General features: G+C 41.8%; 1 protein-coding gene across 3 annotated transcripts in view; it reads right to left on the bottom strand.

The window, feature by feature from the left end:
* doc2b (double C2-like domains, beta) overlaps window positions 1-24867 on the bottom strand; it is a 132445-nt gene that overhangs the window by 53741 nt on the left and 53837 nt on the right. For 2 of the 3 annotated variants that reach the window (XM_060862930.1, XM_060862931.1), the window contains exon 9: window positions 7109-7369. In XM_060862930.1, coding sequence (XP_060718913.1) covers window positions 7109-7369 — 261 coding nt within the window. Of the gene's footprint in view, window positions 1-7108; window positions 7812-24867 lie in introns of those variants that run through there. The other variant, XM_060862932.1, reaches the window with a different exon arrangement.

Raw genomic sequence — 24867 nt, 5'->3', positions numbered from 1 at the left:
TACTCTTGTTTACAGCATGCTAGTTCTCATCTGACTCATTATCTACTCGAGTATTTAGTGAGTAATTTGGGAGTCTCGGCACAAGGCTGCAGTAAAAAGATAATAGTGCTGTTTGTGTCATCGAGCATTGTACTGCTTCATGGTACAAGGAAATGAAAAAAGTACAGCTAAGAGTAGACTGTAATATCTTGAAATGGCTTGAAAGGAAATTTGAAATAAGCAGGGATTAGTGGGTTTATAAAAGGAAATAACGTACTGATTTATTTTTTGCCTTAATATAATAATAAATAAGTAATGCTTTTAAAGAGCAACTAAAGCCTGATGTAACCTGAAAAGAGTGATGAGCTCGCGATGAGAAAATGATGACGCTCGTCATCGCTAAAGAGCTCGTTGTGAATCCTTCGCACTTGTCAGTCATCGGCCAAGAAACGGACCGAAATGTGTTACAGAAGGCATGAGAGCAGTAAGGCATAATAAGAGCATGCTCTATGAATGGCTAGTGCGAGTGGTGGATGTGGTATTCTTACAGAGAATAGCGAGAGAAAAGGCAACGAGAAAGAAAGCAAGGGAGAAAGAGCGAGAGAGAGAGAGAGAGAGATATGAATGAATGCTTGGTGGTTTGTTTCCAGGGAAGACCAGGCTTGGTGCTGTACATGGTGTATCCTCAGGCATACAGAAGTGCATCAGTACATACAGCACATCCCCCCCCCCACATCCCCAGCGCAGTCCCAGGGCCAATAACGGAAAGTAAATGTGGTCTGTTCCTTTCATTATCAGCTGACAGCTTGTAGATAGATGCTTAATAGGATTCCACAGAAGACTCAGGTTTGCTTTCAGGAAATCCCTGAAATCCCCCTCCCCCCCTTGATCTTTCAGAATTCCCCTCCCCCAACCTCCTCATCGTGCCCTTCCCCCGCATCGGTATCTATTAGCACCTTCGGTTTGTGTGGTGTAATTTCATTGAAAGATAAAGACTAAGCCTACGTGACTATCTCCAGCTGCTTGAGAAACGCATCCCTCTACAACGCTGGATGTGAATGAACCAGTCAACCAGAAATATTCATTAAAATAATACATTAATAATATGACATCCAAATAACTTTCCCAGCATTACTAACCACTTGTGTTTATTTTGTCTTTGTGTTTATTTTCGATTAAGGGGAAAACCAGAAGGACACTTCCTATTAGTCTAGTATATCAATGCAAGAACTGTTTAGTTTTTAGTTGTTTATCTTACTAATCCAGTAACATTTTAAAATATTTGGGCATGGAAAATACCTAAATGTCCATTTGGGGTCATAATACTGTAAGTCCAGAACTTGTTGGCCAACAGACACTTCTGCATCATGCATGTGAAAGATATGTTCAGTTGTGAACAAACATCCTTCACACTTCCTTCAAACGTCCATCACACTTCCTTCAAACGTCCATCACACTTCCTTCAAACGTCCATCACACTGCCTTCAAATCGTCCATCACACTGCCTTAAAACGTCCATCACACTTCCCTAAAACGTCCATCACACTTCCTTCAAACGTCCATCACACTTCCTTCAAACGTCCATCACACTTCCCTAAAACGTCCATCACACTTCCTTAAAACATCCATCACACTTCCTTCAAACGTCCATCACACTTCCTTCAAACGTCCATCACACTTCCTTCAACTCGTCCATCACACTTCCTTAAAACGTCCATCACACTTCCTTAAAACGTCCATCACACTTCCTTCAACTCGTCCATCACACTTCCTTAAAACGTCCATCACACTTCCTTAAAACGTCCATCTCACTTCCTTAAAACGTCCATCTCACTTCCCTAAAACGTCCATCACACTTCCTTAAAACGTCCATCACACTTCCTTCAAACGTCCATCACACTTCCTTCAAACGTCCATCACACTTCCTTCAAATCGTCCATCACACTTCCTTCAAACGTCCATCACACTCCCTTAAAACGTCCATCACACTTCCTTCAAACGTCCATCTCACTTCCTTCAAACGTCCATCACACTTCCTTCAAATCGTCCATCACACTTCCTTCAAATCGTCCATCACACTTCCTTCAAATCGTCCATCACACTCCCTTTAATCGTCCATCACACTTCCTTCAAACGTCCATCTCACTTCCTTCAAACGTCCATCACATGTCCATCACACTTTCGTCATACTTCCACCTAATGTCCATCAAATGTCCATGAAGATTCCATGACACTTATATTGAAATTGCATGACATCCGTTAAACATCCATCACATGTGCATCACCCTGTATGGATGTTTATTAATTATAAACATACTATCAAATAAAAGTGTAAACAAGCTATCGAATAAAAATGTAAAATCCACAAATAAATCGAATAATCAAACACGAAATGAACTCTGTCTGGCCTGGGTTATAATCTTCCCTCCTTTAGATTAGTACTCACAGCATGTCACTCTGCTCATAACAGTGACGATAAAGTCTCAGCCATGGACAATGTCTCATACACAAACACACACAAATGTACATCGATCTCTATGAGACGAATATGACAGAACGTCGTTATGGAGAGCTTTAATCCGTCAGTAATGATTACAGCTAGCAGGCAGCCGCAGATTCCATGATCCTGAGATTGGGGAACGTTGCGTGCCTGCCGAGTAGCTGAAAGATCCGGGAGCTTAGTGAGATCACATGAAGCCCTCGCTGTGGTACAGGATAAGCTCTTAATTAGTAAACTTGTGATCAGATACAGTTTGATTGGAGCATGCAGGGGTTGGAGGGGGGTTGGTGTTGCTTTTCCAGATCTATTAAACTCCACGTTGACAAAAAGCAGATTGGAAAAGGCTACGCTTTGGGGGTTCTGTTCGTTTTTAGAGAGGAACTTATACCTGTTAAGACAATGATCAGAAATGACTGATCCATTGAACTGATAAAGATTATTAAAAATAATGTTTCTGGACTTAACTATGAGAGGGATCGTTAAAACACTGAAGCTGAAATCATGTTTAGCTTGTGTGTGAGACACAGGAGGAAGCCATCAATTCTGTCTCACGTGAGCAATCCTTACAGCTGTATGTTTTCTCTCTCGAACCCACAAATCTTCCTTTGGTGTAAATGTCTAAATGCCTGTATATCATTAAGGATTGCAAAGGTTTCAATGGTAATAACAAACATATTGTATCAGATGTGGGGGTCACGGTGGCTTAGTGGTTAGCACGTTTGCCTCACACCTCCAGGGTTGGGGGTTCAATTCCCGCTTCCGCCTTGTGTGTGTGGAGTCTGCATGTTCTCCCTGTGCCTCGGGGTTTCCTCCGGGTACTCCGGTTTCCTCCCCCGGTCCAAAGACATGCATGGTAGGTTGATTGGCATCTCTGGAAAATTGTCCGTAGTGTGTGATTGCGTGAGTGTGAGTGAATGAGTGTGTGTGTGTGTGCCCTGTGATGGGTTGGCACTCCGTCCAGGGTGTATCCTGCCTTGATGTCCAATGACGCCTGAGATAGGCACAGGCTCCCCGTGACCCGAGGTAGTTCGGATAAGCGGTAGAAAATGAATGAATGAATGTATCAGATGTTTCCCCATTCCAGTTTTCTCAAGCCAATGATTGGCTGGTGTTGTTGTGACAGACAGGAGAAAGTAATCACGTCCCTCCCACCTTCAGAACGTGGCTAATTTTGATCCCTTGGCTCTGATTCAAGTGTTGGCTAGTGCAGGAGAGCAAAGCAAACAGTGTTTTCGATCTCTGCCGCTTTTCATCAGCATTTTGATTTTAATTCCACCAAACAAGCTACAATTTGTGACCATTTTTGGTGAGTCAAAAGTATGTGCACCCCTGACCTTCAAATCCATATGTGGTCCTATCCTAGGCTTTAGATATTTAGAACATCTTTGCTTACTGTAGATTTAACAGTATTCTAGCTTTATCCAAGAAGACATGGCTTGGCAAGTTTGGAGTAAAAGACCTTTAGTGTCCTGCACAAAGCCCTGACTTCCTTACTTAACCCTATTGAACCCATTGGGAAGAACTAGAACCCTAACTGCTCTCCAGACCTCCTCACCTGACACCAATTCACAATTCCTCAAAGCCATGCTCCAGCATGTAGTGGTGGTTATACTGACAGCAAAGGGGGACTGTTGCGTCCAAGGATGTATGCTTTTTATGTTTTTCCCCTTTCTTCCTCTCTCTACTTCTCCCAAGCAGGAAGTAATAGGTACCACCTGACCCCAATGATTGGTGAACTGATGGGGGTGAGGAAGAGGCTGTGTTGTGAGGCTTCTTTTCCTCAACCCTAAAAACCATGTGTTAACCTTGTGTTAACCATCTTGTTGTACAGGTTGCCTATTCTAAAAGAACCCATTTTTCTTTGTAAGTTAACTCGTTTGTACATACTTTTGTTATTTCTTGACCTATTAATTTTGTTGGTAATTCTTTGGGAAGGGATTTGTAGAGAGGTGGGTGCCATTTTCTTTCACATGTTGTTTTCTCTTGTTTAAGCTAGTTAAGGAGTTAGTTTAGTATTGTACATTTTGTTTTGTTTTGTCTTTTGTAGTTTAGTTCATTTCCTTCTAATAGTTAGAGGGTTTATGTTTGTTATTTTGGCCTTGCCCCCTCTTGAAGCCTTGAAATCCTCCCACATTTGTACAATAAAAGAACTTGTTTTTGATATTGACTTGCATTTTGGTCTTTGTTAAAAGCCCTGGGGTTGGGAATTGAACCTTGCTGACTCCACACATCACACCATTTTTATTCTGTTACTCGTTCCCCCAACCCTAGATTAGCTGGGACGTAACAGGGACTAAAGCACATATGGGTCTGATGGTCAGGTGTCCACAAACTGGGGGCGGGGCTTCCAGAGAACGCAAGTTAGTATTCTTAGTATTCAGCACTTACGCAAATGTTGATTGTCCAAAACTGATTTTTTCACCTGATAAAGTTTTCTAAATATTTAAATGGTATTTTCCATCTCACCCGAATGCTAGACAGTGCAAATGCTAATTTATTGCCATCATCTTGTAGTAACATTGCAGTTTAACAATACAGAGCTTTCCCTCGGGGACAAATTAGAGCTTCATCGAGTGACTCTTCCATCTGGTTAATTAATCGTGTTTAATTTGTTAATTTGCACTGCATCTGAAAGACCATGACTTTTTTTTCCTCTCTCACCGTATTACTGTCTGTACTGCAATTGGTGGTTGAAACAGCAGTGATCTCCTGTAGTCTGTAAAACGGTTTGTCGACAGAAGAGCTGCTGGGCGCCAAATGTTTGGAAGGAAATCACTCCGAAATCCATCTGTTGCATTACCCACATCTCTCAGTGGTGGCTTGCTTTCGGAGAAGCTCCGTTTTCAAAGCCACGTGGGCCTTGGATATGTGTGTAATGGGTTTATTTGTCTTGACATATACATACATGTATATCACAGAGCAGCTCCGGATTCGTCCGTCTGCTCGGCTGCTAATAGGTGAACCGTGAATCAGAGGGAATCAGTAGGTGTGTGCTGGTGAGTGGGGAGATTTTTCGTGTTAATGTGCGGCGAATGTGAGCTTAATAAAGGTGACAATTAAAGGAAATTTGCTGCTGATCTCTAATCTAGTGAGCTCTGTCATGGACATGTAGCGCACACACACACACACACACACACACACACACACATTTTTCCCCTGAGCATGCTCAAACATATACACCAAATGAAAGACAGCATGCAGTTGGAGGATGGCAGCTTCTGGGGCTAATCTGATTTGATTTGATTTAGTGGCCTGCACAAGCTGCACCGGCCTCGTAAGAGCAATTCATATTTATTACTGTAATCAACAGAACACACGTTTTTCACCCGTAGCGAAAATCTCATGCATGTCTTCGGTCAGGCTGGTGGTTGCATGTTGATGAGGTTAGCGGTATATCATCACATACAGAGTAAGAGGTGTCAGACTAATATGTTTATTTACTTGTATGCAACCGTACCAACATCCGAATGCAGGTGATACGACGATATATGACTTCAACATAGAGTGATGTCACGGCAATGAATAGATGGCAGTGATCACAACGTTCATCACCTTTAATGACTGCAAACAAATGTACAAATAAGCTGATGAAACATTTCACACTGGCTGACCTGAAAGTGTAGCTCCATACCAACAAGTATGATCATTAAAAATCGCACATAACGAATTGGGAATAACATTGAGAGCAGTTCACGTCAGTGAGCGCTGAGTATGGAGTCACGTATACAGTAATGTGCGATTTTTGCTTGCGGCAGTCGCATATAATGTTTTCTGGTTCTAAAGGAACGATAGATCTTATACTGTATGATACCATAAGACTAGGCCTGGAACTGAAAGGCCATGTTGTGGAATATTTTGTCATCTGTTCATCTGATCACTGACAACAGCTTTTATGCTGAGATTTGGCCCTCTACAAGCAGCAACCCCACAGATGCACTATAGCGAGAAGTAAGACTTGTATGTGCCGCAGCACATCCGATGGCGTCGCATTGGTGTAAAAAGCGTCTGTATGTAAAGCTTGCACGCCCACCGTTTCGTTGGGCCGGTACGGACACTTTCTACTCCGCTCAACAAGCAGAAGCTCAAGTGGAGCTTTGCAGGAGTGTGAGTCATCAGGGCTAATTAAAAACAAGAACGATTGCTGTGTGTTCACAAAAAAAAGGTATGACTGGGAAATAACGGAAAAGGGGGGGAAGTGGGAGAAGTGTGAGAAGAAAACGCAGAGGGACGGTGATGCAACAGTTGTCTTTGTGGATGGAGTAGACTAAGAAAAAAAAAACAGCGCAGGAGACAGGAATGATTGAGAGAGAGAGAGAGAGAGAGAGAGAGAGGGAGAGAGATGGGAATATGAGGACTATCAGAGCAAAAAAAAAAAAAAATGAAAATCGATATCACATACTACTGTGTGTTAAGAGAGAGATGGGATTGAGAAAGAGAGAAAACCAGGAAGAAGCACGAAAATGTATATTGGAGTAGAGAGAGAGAGAGAGAGAGAGAACTAAAGAAAGAATCAACAGATGGAGGAGTGCTAATCAAGGAACTGGAAAATCTAAAATTATACAAGAAATGAGCAACAGGAGAGAATGTCAACACAAATACAAACAGAACAGTCAGCCAGTCAGTACTCACTGGAGTCGTCTGAGTCGTAGCCCTCCATATCGGGTTCTTCTTCCTTCCTGCTGGGCGGAGGAAAGGCGGAGGCAGAGGCAGTGGCGAAGGCAGGGGCGCAGGTGGTGCTGAAGGCCCGGTCCAGGTCGTCGTCTCCGTCTCCATCGCCGTCGTCGTTCTTTTCTCGCCCCGTCTCACCGGCAGAGGAGGTGGCGGCCGGGGCGGAAGACGAGGACGAGGAGGATGAGCGCAGTGAACCGGTGCGCCTCAGGACCGGGGCGGCTGTGGGAGGGAAACCCCGCGGGTAGCGGGGGAAATAGTCAGAGATCTGCTTGATGGGCTGGATGGGGCCCGGGCACACGTCAATAGCCATGTGCTCCTGGATGCTGATGGTGGGCTTTTCGCCTCGACGCTGTGTCATGCATGCGGCCGTGCGGGCGACGCCCCCCAGGAGGCGGGGCAGGTGTAGAGATCGGCAAAGCAGAAAAGTCTTAAAATAAAAAAAAGTTACAAAAATGTCCACCTTGCTTGTCTATCTGAGGAAAGGAAATAAATACCCTTGAGGAGATGAACGAGCCCGATGTGTGTGTGAGTGTGTGTGTGTAAGAGAGAGAAAGAGCTAAGTGTAAGCAGTTGCAACTACATGGAGAGTGCCAGCGGAGTGGTACTGCGAGCTGTAAGCATGCCGTCTGCCTCAGAGCTCTGCCTCAAAGCGCTACAAAACGCACTGAGGCTGTCTGAGCGCCAGCCACTGGAATAAGTGGAGAGAGACAGAGGAGGAGACAGAGGTAGTGTGAGAGAGAGAGAGAGAGAGAGAGAGAGAGAGAGAGAGAGAGAGAGAGAATAAATGAGAGAGGGAGGGGACAGGATTAGAGTAAGTGAGAGAGAGAGAGAGAGCGAGAGAGAGAGAGAGAGAGGAGGACGGATTGGCTGATGTCAGTGCTTAGCAACCAGGCGATAAACAGGAACCACCGGTGAGGCTACTTAATTATGCTATTAGTCCTTCCATCTGCCAGAGAGAGAAAGAGAGAGAGAGAGGGACAAACAGATAGAAAGAAAGGGAGGGGCGAAGGAGCCAGAGCATACTCTCCATTCCTCTAGACTAACAGCAGCATCATCCCTTCGCAGACACAACAAGCTGCCTGAAAAATCAAGTGCAACAAGTGGTACATTCCTGCACGCTATGCCCTTTCACTGACGCAGTAAAAAAAATCAAATCAATATAAAATCACACACACACACACGTATATATACACACGCTGGAATTTATAGTTTACAGGAATCAAATGTGCTGCATTAAGTCACATGATTACATTTCAGATCAAAAAGAGTTAAACAAATCATCATCTAGCAAACAAAACACTCGTCGTATTCATGAAGGTGTACAGCCGGGGTCATAATGGCGACTATACGTGTTAAAGGACGTTTAAAGGTGGGGTCTCCGTTGTTTGAGAAATGCTTCAGAAAACTGAGTCGGGCCGCCAAACAAAACACAAAAAAACTAACATGTAGCCAATGAGCAGAAAGGGGCGTGTCTTGTCAATATGGGCGGAGAGAATGTTGTGTGACATTAGCAGAAAACGTTTTTAACATTGACATGGAGGATAAAAACAAAGAAAGAACGCGAAGAAAGGCTTACGATAAGGTAAGAAGTAGGACGTGTTAATATAGGATCAGTTTTCCAGCGCTGGAGAGAACTGAACATCTTCCGCGTGAAACGGAGTTAAACCTTTCACGGTACAACACACAGTACTACAAAAACACATTTGTATTACCGTAGTATTACTCATTGAGTTCATTTATTGATATAAATATACCCTCGGTCAGCTGCCCCAACAGGTTCCGCATTAATACTCGTCTGGGTTGTACATCGGTTATACTTGTCTGGTGTATGTGTGGGGCGGAGCTATCAAAACAGGGGTGGGACCCATTTGGGTTAGGGGCGTGTTTGTTTTGGTGATTTCAAATGTCAACATTGGCTTTCAAACAATGGAGACCCCACCTTTAAATGCAATAACAAGTGAGGAGAAAGGAAGGTGGGAATAAATATATAAATGTGAAGAAATATATGCATACCTGCAAACTCACAAGAGGTGAAAAAGGTGACAAGGTTCGAAATACCCCCCCCCCCCCCAAGAAAAAATGAGAACTTAAAATGAAGCACTCTGACAAGAACATAAAGGGAAAAGACAACATTTGCTTCAAGTGAAAAAAGCAGTTTTATTAATCCTATTTTTACCAAAAATTTCTTGGAAATAATTTTTCTCTGTACAATTTGAGTGCCTTGGAACCATAATAAATTGATGAACACAAATATTGCTATTTCTTTTGTTTTTTGGCCGCCACAAGCCTTTCAAGTGGCCGTTTTCGTTGTTTAGCAATGTGTCTCTTTATTGCTTTTTGTTCGTCCTCTGCGGCTTGAAGTGAGGGACGAAATAGGTGATTGCCTTATCTTGCTTCTGAATGCTGATTGGTCAAAAGACGCGAGGATGATCGAGACGTGAGGCGTCATCTGCTTACTAGTGCTTCACACTCCAGTCCAGTTGGTGGCGGTGAATGCACCAAAAGTTGGTTTGCCATCCGCCATAAAAAGTCATTAGAAGTAGAGACGCGAGGCATCAGCTTGATAGATGGTATACTACGCTGCGTCCAAAACCGCCGCGTAAGCACTACTTCGCCTAATTATTGGATGGAAGTAAGCGGTTTTGGACGCAGCTGAAAGAAGATCTACACGATTCACACAAATGACATATTTTGATTAAAAACGACAAATTTCGCCGAAAAGAGACTAGTTTGCAGGTATGTATATGAAAACAAAAGTGTGAGAAGGTAATTCAGGCCAATTAAATTCCTTAAGCCACCTTGCCAGTGCACCTGCCTGTAATTTTGTGGGGAAAACAACAACAACAACAACAACAACAACAAACAACTCATTAATTTTCATCCTATCTGTGTATTTCCTTCTGGAGGATTTTTCAGAGATGAAAAAATAAGTTCTTCCTACAATTCTTTTTCCTCGTTTTACAAAACTTAATCTACATTTATCCAGAACACATTTACTGTGCTGACTGAGAAAACAAATGAAGAGCAATGGAGTTTTGGAGTAGATGAAATGCCACGCGGAACACGGCACATTCTTCAATATTAAAATGAACAGCAGAGCCGCGCGTAACGTAACGGTTGGAGGATGCGAATAATGTTGGAGTAGAAAGATGAATATTAGCACAGAGATAAAGATGTTTGATGGAGTGATAGTATGACGTACAGTGTGGATTAGAAAGATTCATATTGTCATAGCTTTGTTGTGAAAGTCACAAATTCTCTTAATAAAATACCAGGTTCTGGAAACAAATGTTCCATCTTACGACCAATCGGAACAGGAATCTATTTCTTCTTCCTGTTTGATTTCTTATAGATGTTTAACGTGTGCGCGTGTGGATTGGAGGGAAAACTAAACCTGAACTGTATTTTGGTTCGATTTTGGTTTCGAATCAGCTCACAGAATCTGCTGACTCGAATACAACCAGAAAGTCTGAGAGAATTAAATAGAGTTATCTAATAAACAGAACATATAATTCATTTTCTACCGCTTATCCGAACTATCTCGGGTCACGGGGAGCCTGTGCCTATCTCAGGCGTCATCGGGCATCAAGGCAGGATACACCCTGGACGGAGTGCCAACCCATCGCAGGGCACACACACACTCTCATTCACTCACGCAATCACACACTAGGGACAATTTTCCAGAGATGCCAATCAACCTACCATGCATGTCTTTGGACCGGGGGGAGGAAACCGGAGTACCCGGAGGAAACCCCCGAGGCACGGGGAGAACATGCAAACTCCACACACACAAGGCGGAGGCAGGAATCGAACCCCGACCCTGGAGGTGTGAGGCGAACGCGCTAACCAGTAAGCCACCGTGCCCCCAGAACATATAATACATACGTATAAAAATGTATATATGATTCATATAAAAGCACATGATATCAAAATCTTGATATTTTGTAAGGAGATGGAAGGAATCTCCAGTGTTTGATTGTTTTCCTACAGCAGCGCAAACCTGAAGTGTTTTATTACTTACTTCTACAGCAGTGTCTGAAAACTGAAGATGGCAGTGTATTCCCTTGCCTCATTTGGCATCTCTTACATTCTTCGTCCTCCCACTGTTTTTCATCTTTTCACTGAACGTGCACACAAACACACACACACACACACACACACACACACACACACGTGAATCTCCTCCGGTTCACGGCATGCTTTTTCATCGCTCCGTAACGACGCTTTCACGACATCGTCAGTAATTGAATCTGAGCTGAAATAACAGCAAGATGAAATAGATGGCTGCATGTTGGATGGTGGAACTTTGCAAATGTCACTCCGAGACTCCAGACATTCACAGGGAGACGTGGATCAGAGACAGTGTGCGCAGGAAAGTTCATGAGTGGTGACATTTCTGTGCAAAGCATGGCAGACACAAACTGTTTTTTTTTCAGTCTGCAAGGAACAATCGTGGACTAGAGCCGAGGAGGTGACAGTGTGCAAGAATTTTAAGAGATTTGCAGAATGATGCTTTTGTAATGGACATTTTGAAGGGTAGCATTTAAATGCACAAAAAGGTGAAGAAGACGTGCTTGTAAAATGCTAAAATGTGGGAATTTTAATAATAATAATAATAATAATAATAATAGGTTTTTGCTTGGGGGAACCACAGTGGGTACAGACTGTGTTATATTATATATGCAATTTAAAATGGATTAAACTTTTTTTTTTTGTCCATTAATTTAAGAATGTTTCTGATATTTCTGCCAACTTAAATAAGGTGAAAATATTCCATTTAGACCCTCGGATGATACACTGCAACTTGAGCTCATGTCCAGCCATCTCTGCTTTGAATATTTTGGGACACAGCATTGGAAGATTGAGGATTACGGGGCTTGTCCAAGGGCCCAGCCGTGGCATCTTGGTGGTCTTGGGAGTCATTCTCGGAATCAGTAGTCCAACATCTTAACCACAGAGCTACTATTTTCTGGTGGCACACACTGGGGTATAGGTTCCGACAATTAACACTGCCTGCTAGACCTAAAACCAACCATGAAGAGCATGAAGAGCTGGAAGCTCACAACAGACATCTGGGATCAAACTGTGTTGAGACATAAAAATATAAAATAAAGGCAAATCTATAAAACAATTTCTAAAGCCTTGCAAGTTGTAATTCAAACATGCTGGTCTAGTGAGACAAATCATTACAGAAGAATCAGGTACTGCTCATTAACCGGTAATACCAAGCATACAGTGGAGCACAGTGGTGAAAGCATTATGCTCTGGGGTTACTGATTATTAGACGTATGGTGGACAGAAGACTGGTCAGAACTGATGGAATGATAAATTCAGAAAACTGCTTGACCCAGAATGTACACAACATCAGACTGACAACAGCAAGTGGTGGCTCAAATAGTTATGGCTCTGAGTTGTTGATTGGAATGTCATGGTTGAAGCCCCAGCACTGCAAAGTCACCACTGTTGTGCATTTGAGCAAGGCCCTTAACCCTCCCTGCTCCAGGGGCACTGTGTCATAGCTGCCCTTGTACCCCGACTCCAACCTACTCAGTTGGGATGTGTGAAGAAAAGAATTCCACTGTGATGTAATATATGTGGGGCGATAATAAAGGCCTCTATGCCCCAATTTTATTTTATTTCATTTAATTCATTCAAAGACAAGGCTGGAGTGGCTTGGAGCAAGTCTTTGTCCTTGAGTGGCATCAACAAATCCCAGGCTCTGTGGAGAGACTCAGAAATGGCTAATGAATAGTCTCATATACATGCTCTCATATACTATCTGACAGAGCTTGAATGGGAGAAACTGTTCAAATCCCAGTAGGCAAAGCTTGTAGAGACCTACAACTGAAAACCTCTGCCCCAGAATACACAAACTTCGAACAAACAACAACTTCAATACAGCTAGGATAATGGCTTGGGAGTGACTTGGTCCCTGAGTCCATGAGTGTCCTTGAATGGCACCGTCAAAACCCACATGGAATATCTACTGGAAAAGAGGAATGGCAATCTGATCAAGCTTGAGAGGATATGCCGGGACGGTGTTTGTGTGTGTTTGTGTGTGTGTGTGTGTGTTTGGGGGGGATTTACAAGCAGAAGGATTGAAGTTTATTGGTTTATAGGTGGGTTATTTGGAGTAACACATTTGGCTCAAATGGTGGACAGTATATTGGCCTACTCATGCTTCTACCAATTAGCAGCCGTTACACGTCATTAGAGAGACAAAGGAGAAACTGTATTAAATAATGAATTAATCCACTCATTAATTTGTGTAACAATAGGTCCTAATAACCTTTCAGAAATAAACTATAACACTGAACTTCTGTCATTCTAAAAGATTAAATGACAGCTTGAGCTCGCACATGAGGACTGGCATCTTAAGAAGGAATGGAAGAGTTCTGTGTGCTATTTGTCTAGCATAGATTTTAATGGACCTAATTGTTTGTCCGTTCATCTCCATTTGCTGTCATGCTTCATAAATTACTAACAGTGATCTAAAGGGTCCAAGGCCTCGTAGAAATCATAACACATTTAGAGAGACAGTGCAGAGATTCAGGTACGTTAAACATCAACACTTTGGGAATGCAAGAATTCCAGCTACATGGTGACCAGTAAAAGCTAGCAACCAATCAGGAGCCTGAGATTTTATTTGTTTGTTAGCCAGTTGAGAAGCTTGATAACTTAGTGGTAGTTAAATGTTAGCAAAAGAAGTGTTGAGGGTTTTCCCCCCACATTATTGCATTTCAAACTCAGTTATATTAGACGTGAGCAACGAGGGCCCTTTAATATCACGGTTACAGTTTTAACCTGCGTAACCACACATTATGGTTTTCTGCCAAACCTTTTTGACTGCCTAAACAGCAAAGTATACAGATTAGGTAATAAAATAACAAGAGAACACACAAGACAACCATGACTATAACTAGCTAGCTAATGGTAAGTAATTCCTTTATGTTGTAAACAGAGCCGATCCTGACCTCCCTGGCGCCAGGGGCAAAATCCTGCTAAGGGGCCCTCCTACCTGACCTGTGAGCCATGTAAACCATTTGCCACACATTCACACTTGCACTGGCAGCACTACACAGCTAATTTAGCTAGTCAGATAGAGACTAGAGACAGAATCACATCAACTTAACTTTACTGTTATTTGCTCTTGCTGACGGGGCGCACGTTGGCTTAGTGGTTAGCACGTTTGCCTCACACCTCCAGGGTTGGGGTTCGATTCCCGCCTCCGCCTTGTGTGTGTGGAGTTTGCATGTTCTCCTCGTGCCTCGGGGGTTCCTCCGGGTACTCCGGTTTCCTCCCCCGGTCCAAAGACATGCATGGTAGGTTGATTGGCATCTCTGGAAAATTGTCCGTAGTGTGTGTGTGTGCCCTGCGATGGGTTGGCACTCCGTCCAGGGTGTATCCTGCCTTGATGTTCTCGCGTTTCACTCTCATTTTGTTTCTTTTTTCTCTTTTCATGGCCAGATGGATAGCTCCGCTTCATATGGTCATCTACACAGTAAACATTAACACGTGCTGTAAAATGAGGCAGGGGGAGGCGGGGCCTTATGTAATTTGGGGGGCCCTACGCAACTTGCGTAGTGAGCGTATAGGCACGATCGGCTCTGGTTGTAAACCATTTATTGTTTAGGATAGCTCAGAATGAGCATTGGATTAGCACTGAAATGTTCATGCAATTTGAGACGCAGTTAAAGTATTTGTGACATATTATTACATAAGGGTTTATGTGAATAAAATAACATATTATTGTTTGTCAGTATGACTGTTATGTGTAATAATCACAGTTATGGAGCACCGGATGAAAGAGCAAATCATCTCATTCTATCTATCATTAGCTAAACAGCTAATGCTAGATACTGTAGGATGAGAGGATTTGCTCTTTCGTCTCAAATCGAATACCATCCTATGAATTATATATAGGTGTTATTTAAATATTTCTAGTATTTAAATACACTACTAATTGTGCATTGTGGAGATAAAATTTAACTGTATCTGTACATGTAGATGAATGGTGCTGCACAACAATGTTCTTCTAAAAGCAGCTTTTAAAAATGCATTTTTCTCCCAGACAGCGGAAACATTTGCAAAATGGCGGATTTTTACATCAGGTTGGATTCAAGAGTTCACAGGGAGGTCAGTTACCCAGAGGTCTCCGAGTGGTTCACTGATCAGGTAAGGTAAATACACTCTGGGTAAATTGCCTTCTGCTGGTTTAAAATAGAGACATTAAATAAACATCTTTTCTGCCACAAATCCAAATGTCTACATGATCAGGTTGGCACCTGATCGGGTTGGCACTCCGTCCAGGGTGTATCCTGCCTTGATGCCCGATGACACCTGAGATAGGCACAGGCTCCCCGTGACCCGAGGTAGTTCGGATAAGCGGTAGAAAATGAATGAGTGTTTTTAATTAATCAGTAGGGTGTGTTGAAGTGAACGCCGTCTGTTTGATTTCCCTTCTGGAAAGAATAAACAGTAACATGGTACACCCACAAAACAGAAGCCTGTGGGAACGGCTCGTAAAACACATGTGGAACTGTTGCTTTAACAAATCCCAGATGCCACCATCTGAAAAGAGAGGCAAGAGAAGCGAATGGCTACAAAGGCCATAACAATTATGTCGGATTTGAATGTGAACGTGAAGAAGAGAAATTAAAATAAACAATCAATAAAATATATAAGCTAAATGCACAATGACTGGTTCAGTGGATCGAGAGAATAACCACTTGTTGCTATGCAGGTCACATGACACTGTCTCTCTATAATTACAGACTCTCTCTATGATTTGTCTTTCTGCCAGACCAAATATACTGAGACAAGCTCAGAAAAGCCCACTGGGATGTCCCTTAATTCTAAATGACATTATAACTAAGATTAAATCACCAAATACTGTATACTAGTCTCGTCCCTCTGCTGTCGTTTGGGTGTCTTTGTGGTTTTCTGGCCACAAGCTTCAGAATCTTTAAAATCATTAATCTCACTGGCTGTAACAATAATTGCACATCACCTTTTTTTCTTGAACACTAGTTACTTGGGGCAGATTTTATTTTTGAAAGAGAGTAAAACCTTCAGTGCTGTCTAAGGGTCTGCCTAAATTTCTGTGGTTTGACATTGTGAGTCAAATTGCCTCTTTCTGTGAAAGTACGTGTACTGATTATACATACTAGATTCTCCAGCAAATGCTAGCGTTGTTAGTCCATGCACTTTTGCATTACATGATCAAATTTCCAAGTGCTTCTACTGAGAAACCTGCCTGAAAGGCAAGCATTACGCTCTACACTGAACCTTTGTAGATTTGCCCGATAAAAATTCCAGATCTTCAAAGGGTGTACATATTTTTCACGTGTAATCACTTCTACAATGATTGTTCATTACGCCCCAGCTGAGTGAAAGAATAATCAAGGCTTGCGAAAGGAATGCAACAGAAACAACACCAACACCAACAACATCAGTAAGACATTAATTAAGTCTCCATGGAATCTGCATGTTCTGCAGGCAAAACAAACAAAACACCTAATAAATTACAGAGAGACCCGAATCAAAGCACAAAGAAATCCCACCTAATGACGGACACACCGATTTCCCTACATTATTATCTGTGATCACCATTATTCTTGAACTCTTGCTGAATATGCTGCATGTAAACAGAAACGTGTAAAACCCTACATTTCCAGCACATTAAATGCAGGTCACATAAAGAATCAAGGCATGGATAGGAACATCCCACTTCACTTGAGTCCAACACATGCCTGAGGCAGGCAAGTCAAGGTACAGTAAGAGTGATGGCCACCCATTTGCCCTTGACAGGTTGGTGAGGCACGGACCACTCGTCGAGCCTCTCGCATGCAACAATAACCACTGGTACAAACATTCAGTGGCTAATTTTACCTCTTGTAACTCCTGAAGCTTATTGTGCGCTTTAAGGTTTTAGGGTTAATTAAATGTCTGTCACTGGTCCTATTCTGGAAAATTCATTACCATTATGACTCAAACACAATTCAAGCAATTGATAGCTTGTTAGCTAACACTTCATTATGCAGGACCATTATCTGTGTTTTTTTTTTTTCTTCTGGAGAGCCCCTAGGCATGCTTCAAGCCAGGAGTGTACACCACGAGCCAATTACACCCCTGGCCTTTTAGAGCCTGGCAAAAACTGTAGCCGGGTTCAATGACAAAATAGAAAAGAAAAAAAAAAACAGCCATTAGAACTGCAACTCTATTGATTATTGTTGGAGGATAATAGAAGATTGTTGGAGGGTAAGTGTAATTTAATACTGATTCTCCTGGTGTTGTTGATGCAGTGTTCATGATAATTTTAGCACCTATTTAGGCTTGTGTTGTCTCCGGTATGTAGTACCTTTTTTAATTGTAGGCTGCAAATATATATATATATCGTCGCTGTCGGGTGGAAACCTCGTATGTCCAAATTTGGTCAATTTCATATTTTTTCACATATCGATGCTATTGGTCAGTCCCCACGTGGGTCTGTTATTTTTACAAGTTATTAACCAATCTAAAGTCTTGAAAATAGCTTGAGCGCAAATCTCATAACTCCATTGGACACTTCAACTGTCCACCTCTTCCTCACTCCGCGGGAGAGCTTCGCGGCATATTTCTCCTCAAGAAGAGTCACAACGAATCAGCACGTCTTCTGAGGTAAATGTCTTCAAAACACTGGGGTCAAAGAAAAAAAAATCTTGACCCCCGCTAGTTCTGGTGCTCGTCTGAGGACAGGAATTTAGCGCAAGACAATCCACTGCAACGCGGACTAAACCCTGTGCACTGCAGATAAGGTACAGCGTTTTTTTCATTTCCTGAAAAATAACGGTTTTGGAAATACGAGGATTCCGCCTGACAGCGACGATATATAAGATTAGAGTCTTGTTAAAGGCTTATCTTGAATACTGGGGCGGTCTTTACACACCCAGATTTTATTCAAGACCAGTGAATTCTGGGGCTGGATTATATTTTACAATAAAATAAAATAAATTAAAATAAAATGAAAGCACCATCATCCCACTCATCCCTCTCCAGGCCATTCCACCAGTTTTCTATAGAACCGAGATCTTCTCAGTGGTCATCCCAAGAGAAGACATTCATCCTTCGCTTCAGTTTTCTGACACTGACCAACAGGTCTATTGAAATTTTGCTACCACCACCATGCTTCACAGAATATATAGTGTCCTATCGACTATTTGTTAAGCCTGTTCAAGGTAACATAACCTGATGCCTGCTGAAAGGTTGCTTCCAAGAGATTGCTTCCAATCCTTATCAACAGAACGGCATGTGATTCTGAGCAAAAAACATTCAGAGGAAGGCGGCTACGATGTCGTCGCATAGCCTTTAGCTTGGATATTTTTCTCTCTCGAGGATTTCAAAAGGAGTTACACACGGTTTAATTCAAAGATTTTTTTTTTTCTTTTTACAGCTAGACTTAACAGCCAGACTCACAGAAGTAACCATTACCATTTAAATGAAAGAGTGCAGCATTGCATGGAAGTAATTTGTACTAACTCAAATGGTCTATTAATTTTTAAAATATTACACCCATAAATCTTTGATATAGTGAGATGGTGATACAGAAAATTATGATTACAAGAAAACCTGTAGCTGTAAAACATCTAGCACTCTATGACTAAATGCACGTAACTCGACGAGCTTTCAAATCCATTTTCTTTGCTTCATTAGTGCCTAATTTTTTGTCCATCTTTCATTAGAAGCTCGCTGGTGCTGTCTGACGAAATTGCTGGTAATGCTTTAAATGTCTCTGGAGTAAGAACATAGGGGCTAAAACCTTATAGTACACTGCTAATGAGATTACTATTGGTTCATCTGGGCTTCAATCATTCATTCATTCATCTTCTACCGCTTATCTGAACTACCTCGGGTCACGGGGAGCCTGTGCCTATCTCAGGCGTCATCGGGCATCAAGGCAGGATACACCCTGGACGGACCAACCCATCGCAGGGCACACACACACTCTCATTCACTCACACAATCACACACTAGGGACAAAGTACTTTCAATCAAAGTAATAATAATAATAGTAATAATAGTAATAGGTCATGTTATGTAAAGTGCATCGTGGCTCATCATTGATCAACAGTCAGCTGACTAAACATTTTTTTGAAAAAACAAAAAAAAACACAAACACCAACTCAACCCAGAAAGGAAACAAAAAACAGCAATGGACAATGTGTCCGATTTGAATTGCAGTCTGAAAATGAACCTGCAGAGAAGGTAATGCTGGCTCTAGAAGCACTTCAGTTGATGGCACTGGAGAGCGTGGGCCCATTACTACAGCCTGCTGTGCAATACAGGGCCCATAATAACCCAGCTTGGTAGGGGAGGTTTTTATGTGCACCTGCACAACAAACGCTCATTTTTTACTTAGTCCATCCTGCAAATATAAATTTACAGTGCGCGTTTCCAGGCAGTGTCCACGTATTGACCGATGTTCTGGTGTTATTTTGTGTGCTATCTTTATTTGTGTACTCTAACAAATTGTGCTTTCTCAGATGCTAAAAGTTAAATAATACGCTAAATGCAATTGTTCAAATGTAATTTGAATGAAATGACGCAGCATAAAAATACAATTAGGATGCAAATAAGTATTGAGGATAACTGAAGTAGTGAAAAAGAAAACAAGAACATTACAAATGAGAATGTGAATTGTAAAAAAAAAAAAAAAAAAGCTGCATAGGAAGCCGAATGGATATTAAATCATCTCCAGAATTATTTGCACCACCTTTTGTCAACATAACACTAAAATCTCCTGTGATGCATGATATGAGTGCTTGAGGAACTGGAGAGCATTCTTTAATCCAGAATGGTTCCAGATGTTCCAGGGTCCTCGAACCTGTCATTACAGTCTCTCCTTTTCAGCTTACTCCACAGGTTTCCAGTGTGGACTACATCAGGAGCTTGATTTTGATGAACACTGATGCATGATCAATGTCTTGATTCAACCACGACCCAATTGTAACTTGGCAGAGGCAGCTAGATGTTCAGAAAGAAAATCTTTTTGTAAAGACCCGGTTCACTCTTAGATCCCAATTCCAGCCAGTAGGATCTATTGACCTCCAATGGTATAATGTTTGTGGCTGGATGAAATACAAGTTCATGTGACACCAGATTGCAATCACTGTGCACATCCCACTTCAGGTCATTCCACCAGTTTTCATGCAAAAAACAGACACTGCCACCACCGTGTTTCACAGGACATAGGGCAGGGGCGATTCTAGGGTCAGAGCTTTAGGGGTGCTGAGCACCCAATGAGCCCCACTGCCACCACCCACTCTCTTTTCACACAAAAACAAAAAATATGTCTATTGAAAAATAACTTTATCACTTTAACATTGATTCAACTAACTCCAAAATCCAGATTTTTTTAGACCTTTTCAGAACACCAGCTTAATTGTAAGAGTTCACACAGACAGCCCCCTGTAACAAACACAAAACCTTCTTCACTTAGCTGGTTTTCCTGACCGTTAACTCCATGTGCCTCCTTTTGTATCAACAGTCATCAGATTGGTTAGATTAGATTCAACTTTGTTGTCATTGAACAAAGTAACAGGTACTTGGACAACAAAATGTAATTCATCTTCTGTAAATTATTTACAAATGGCCATCTATCAAATTATCGATAAACTTTAACAACAGAGACACACGTCCGCACTACACAGGTACGCAGTTTATTTGTCGCGCTGCTGTTTTTGTTTCACGCTCTAGCAGTTAATAAACAGAACTGCGGAAGAACATCGTAACCGGCGCTACTTCTCTCCGTTTATGACTATGGACGAGTCACCCAGGTCCTGTGCGGCGGCGGCGACCTGCTGGACTAAAATAATCTGAAAATGTTTTCATTTTCATCCTTAACACATACATTTTAAACCACAAACTACGGAGTATGTCGGACATTATTTAACCTTGTAAAAGACAAAAAATTTTTTAGAATAACAACATTTCTTACTCCAAGTTTTAGGGGTGCTGAGCTCCTGTATATCTGGTGTTTGTTAGGAAAAACTGATGCCTGCTAAAACTATTATGATATCTTGCTCCTCAAGAATAAAAGGTGAGAAAATGATTCCAAGAAGTAACGTTTGTCAGCAAAAGACACTTTTTTGTCTTAGAACCTGATTCCAGCCAGTAGGATCTAGCAAACTCCAAGTCTTATGTTTGTGTTGTCTGAGGACAGGAATTTAGCGCAAGACAATCCACTGCAACGTGGACTAAACCCTGTGCACTGCAGATAAGGTACGGAGTTTTTTTCATTTCCTGAAAAATAACGGTTTTGGAGATACGAGGATTCCGCCTGACAGCGACGTTATATTTTTAAAGCTAACCGCAAACCATGATTTTGAACCGCATTTTGATTTTAAACCTCATCCTTAAACCTACAGAGAGATCTCTGCAGAATAACACACTAATACGACCTCCAAACAACCGCTATTAGATTTTATCCTTTCAGCTCCCATAAAAATTCAGGAGTCGGCAAAGAAAGGAGGATGACGCGTCAGAAGAAAACGATGCAGAAATGATGTGATTTGGACTCCACAGCCCAAGGCTTGACAATCGACTTCTTTAACCAAGGAAGAGAAATGATGTGATCAGTCAAACCGCAGCAGCCTTAAGGACACACGCTGGCGTATGATCTGTCTGTTGGACTCCTTGTAGAATCTGATTGATCATTGAGTCAGAGTCTGGGTGCACAGGGATGCAGCACAGTGTTATCTTTATATATATAAAAAAAAAAATCCTTGCCCAGTCCATGTCTTCTAAGCCCGTTCTTTAATCACACCAAATACCATTCTGATAATGACGTGAGAAAGACTGAATTAAGATTAAAAGCCTGTTTCACTGACACTGCTACACATCCTGGCTGGAAGTCTTGTTTGCTGTAAGATAAACCTAGAAAATCCATCCTGGAGAATTTGCTAAACAAAAAGATTTGTCAAATGATTCCTCATAGAAATCTGCTTAATTATTAGAGATCTGTGTTTGAATCTGAGCCTTTAGTGAGGGTTTTTTTTTTGTTTTTTTTTTACCTGTTTATACTAAACACTGCCGCCTCTCCGGTCCACATACCATCTGTCCTGGCACGCAAGCACAATTAATGTAATCTTTAAACCATCCAAATTATTATTTGCTTTTATCATTTGCTCACCAAGGCAGGAACAATAAACTGCTCTCACATTAACAGGCAGAGCCAAAAATGCCCGCTGAAGCAATTATATCATCCGGCCAAGCTGTTTCCAAAAAATCCGGCTCCCATTCAATTCAATTACGTTTTATTTGTGTAGCACGTCGCTACAAAGCAGCTGTAGAGAAAACGGGATGTAGATTTCGAACCCTGATGAACAAACCGGTGGTGACACCAGGAAGAAACTTTGACAGGTACCAGACTTAATCCTTAAAGTACATCAGCTGACACACTAATTACCTTCTTTGATTGTTCCCATACTCATGTTCTGTAGAGGAAGCGCAGTAGGCAGGACAGTTAATGGTGGTTGCCAGGGTGACAGTTCTTACCCCGATTTGAACAAACAAAGGCAAAGTCTAAGTGCAGACGATTTGTCTGTGATGTACAGAAACATTTCTGTTCCAGAAAAGATTGGGCGAGGGAAAAAAGAGATTGTGGAGTCTGTAATACCATCCATCAGAAATGCATGTGATTTTGTTTCTGACGCAAGGTCTTATTTATTTTGCTCAGACTGATTTATCTTCGGGAGCACGGTGGCTTAGTGGTTAGCACGTTTGCCTCACACCTCCAGGGTTGGGGGTTCGATTCCCGCCTCCACCTTGTGTGTGTGGAGTTTGCATGTTCTCCCCGTGCCTCGGGGGTTTCCTCCGGGTACTCCGGTTTCCTCCCCCGGTCCAAAGACATGCATGGTAGGTTGATTGGCATCTCTGGAAAATTGTCCGTAGTGTGTGATTGCGTGAGTGAATGAGAGTGTGTGTGCCCTGCGATGGGTTGGCACTCCGTCCAGGGTGTATCCTGCCTTGATGCCCAATGACGCCTGACGCACAGGCTCCCCGTGACCCGAAGTAGTTCGGATATGTTCGAATGAATGAATGAATGATTTATCTTCTTGCAGTCAGAAACACATTTTAGCCGCTTTCTCTATCTGAGATCTACTCTTATGTATAACGCCAAGGCAACCAGAAGGCTTGACTTGTCCGGTATACTGACCTCTTTCATACAGTAGGTGCAGTTATTACATTACATTGTAAGGCCAAACACAACTCCATGGCATAATGTTCTCTACAGTAATGTTACTTCATCATCTCATCAATGTTTTAATTACACAGTAACATCACTAATTTGTGCATCTCTCATTTGGCACCTGGGTCATGCAGAAGGTGCGAATTAATGGTAAAGGCAAAAGCGATGTATATCGATTATGATCGGGTTGTTTTTGCCGTGAGACGGAGCATCAACACAACACTTGTCACAACGCTGAAGTATTCAAGCGACTGCAACAGCTTGCAATCTGACAAATAAAAGGATATTTTTAAGCTGATTGGTTTGGAAAATCAGACAATGAGAAATGCAAATGAGGGGTTATAAATATGAACCGTGGTTATGGCTTGAATTTAATTGTTGAGGATTTGCATACAAATTCTTGTCTACCTGAGTGCAAAATTTTTAAATATTCCTTATTTTTATATTAATCTGACCATTTTTTGTTTCTTGAGCATCATGAAAAGTTTGTAATTCTTTTTGCAAGAATGTTTTTTCAATGGTTTAAAGGCATTTTGCATATTTTTGTAAAACATGGCATCCGTCCCATCGGCATGCATCATCAAACAACATTAAGCCGATCTAAAGCGATTACTTCCCGTCCATGCTTGTGTTTGCGATGGCAAGTGGATTTTGACTGAACCGGGTTTAACAAGACTTCATTAGGGATTGCGGCTAATTCGGAAAAAACCAAAAGCATTTTGAGGATTGCTAATTATTCTTAAGCTGATGTGGCTAAAGATTTATATTATTATCTTCATGATGGACTGTAAAATCCTTGACGTTACACAAACTCGGATGATTAATGTGTTTGTTAGGCCAAGTCAAGTCAGGCGAAGCCATAAAACATAAGTCTGACAGTCAGATTGATGTAGATTAATAAGATTAAAGTTACTGAAATGAAGAACTGTTCTAACGATCTTTAAAGGATATGCGGTTATTTCTTGGATCTGTGGAGAACCTTATGAGAGTGTGTTAACTTATCAGAGAGAATTCCTTGTCCCACATTTGGAAGCGAAGATCTTTTCACATGATTGAATGCTCAAATCTGATTGGTCAGAGATCTGGCTGTAATATAAACACTAGGTATAGGTTACTGCTTCTAATGCAACATACACATAAGACTAGTACAACGGATGCTCCATATGAGTCTAATCATAAACGGATTTACAAATATGGTGTTGTTTAACAAAGTCATCCTTTAATCGTTGATGTGGTGACGTTTTTTTTTATTTTTTATATAACAATGTTTATGGAAGGAGCCTCGGTTGTAAGTGCTCTCAGTCTTGGCTACACTTTCCATTTTCTTGGTGAATTGACAGGCTATGCTTTTAGTGCGTCTGTGTGTGTGTGTGTGTGAGAGAGAGAGAGAGAGAGAGAGAGGCAACGAGACAGGGAGAGACAGAGAGAGAGACAGAGAGAGGGAAAACACTGTTCATCGATGTGATAACGTTAATGAGAACAGAAACTT

Source organism: Tachysurus vachellii, chromosome 26 (assembly GCF_030014155.1).
Source record: "Tachysurus vachellii isolate PV-2020 chromosome 26, HZAU_Pvac_v1, whole genome shotgun sequence".
Classification (NCBI taxonomy): Eukaryota; Metazoa; Chordata; class Actinopteri; order Siluriformes; family Bagridae; genus Tachysurus; species Tachysurus vachellii.
Note: the sequence above shows the minus strand (reverse complement) of the source record. Positions and strands in the feature narration are given on the sequence as shown.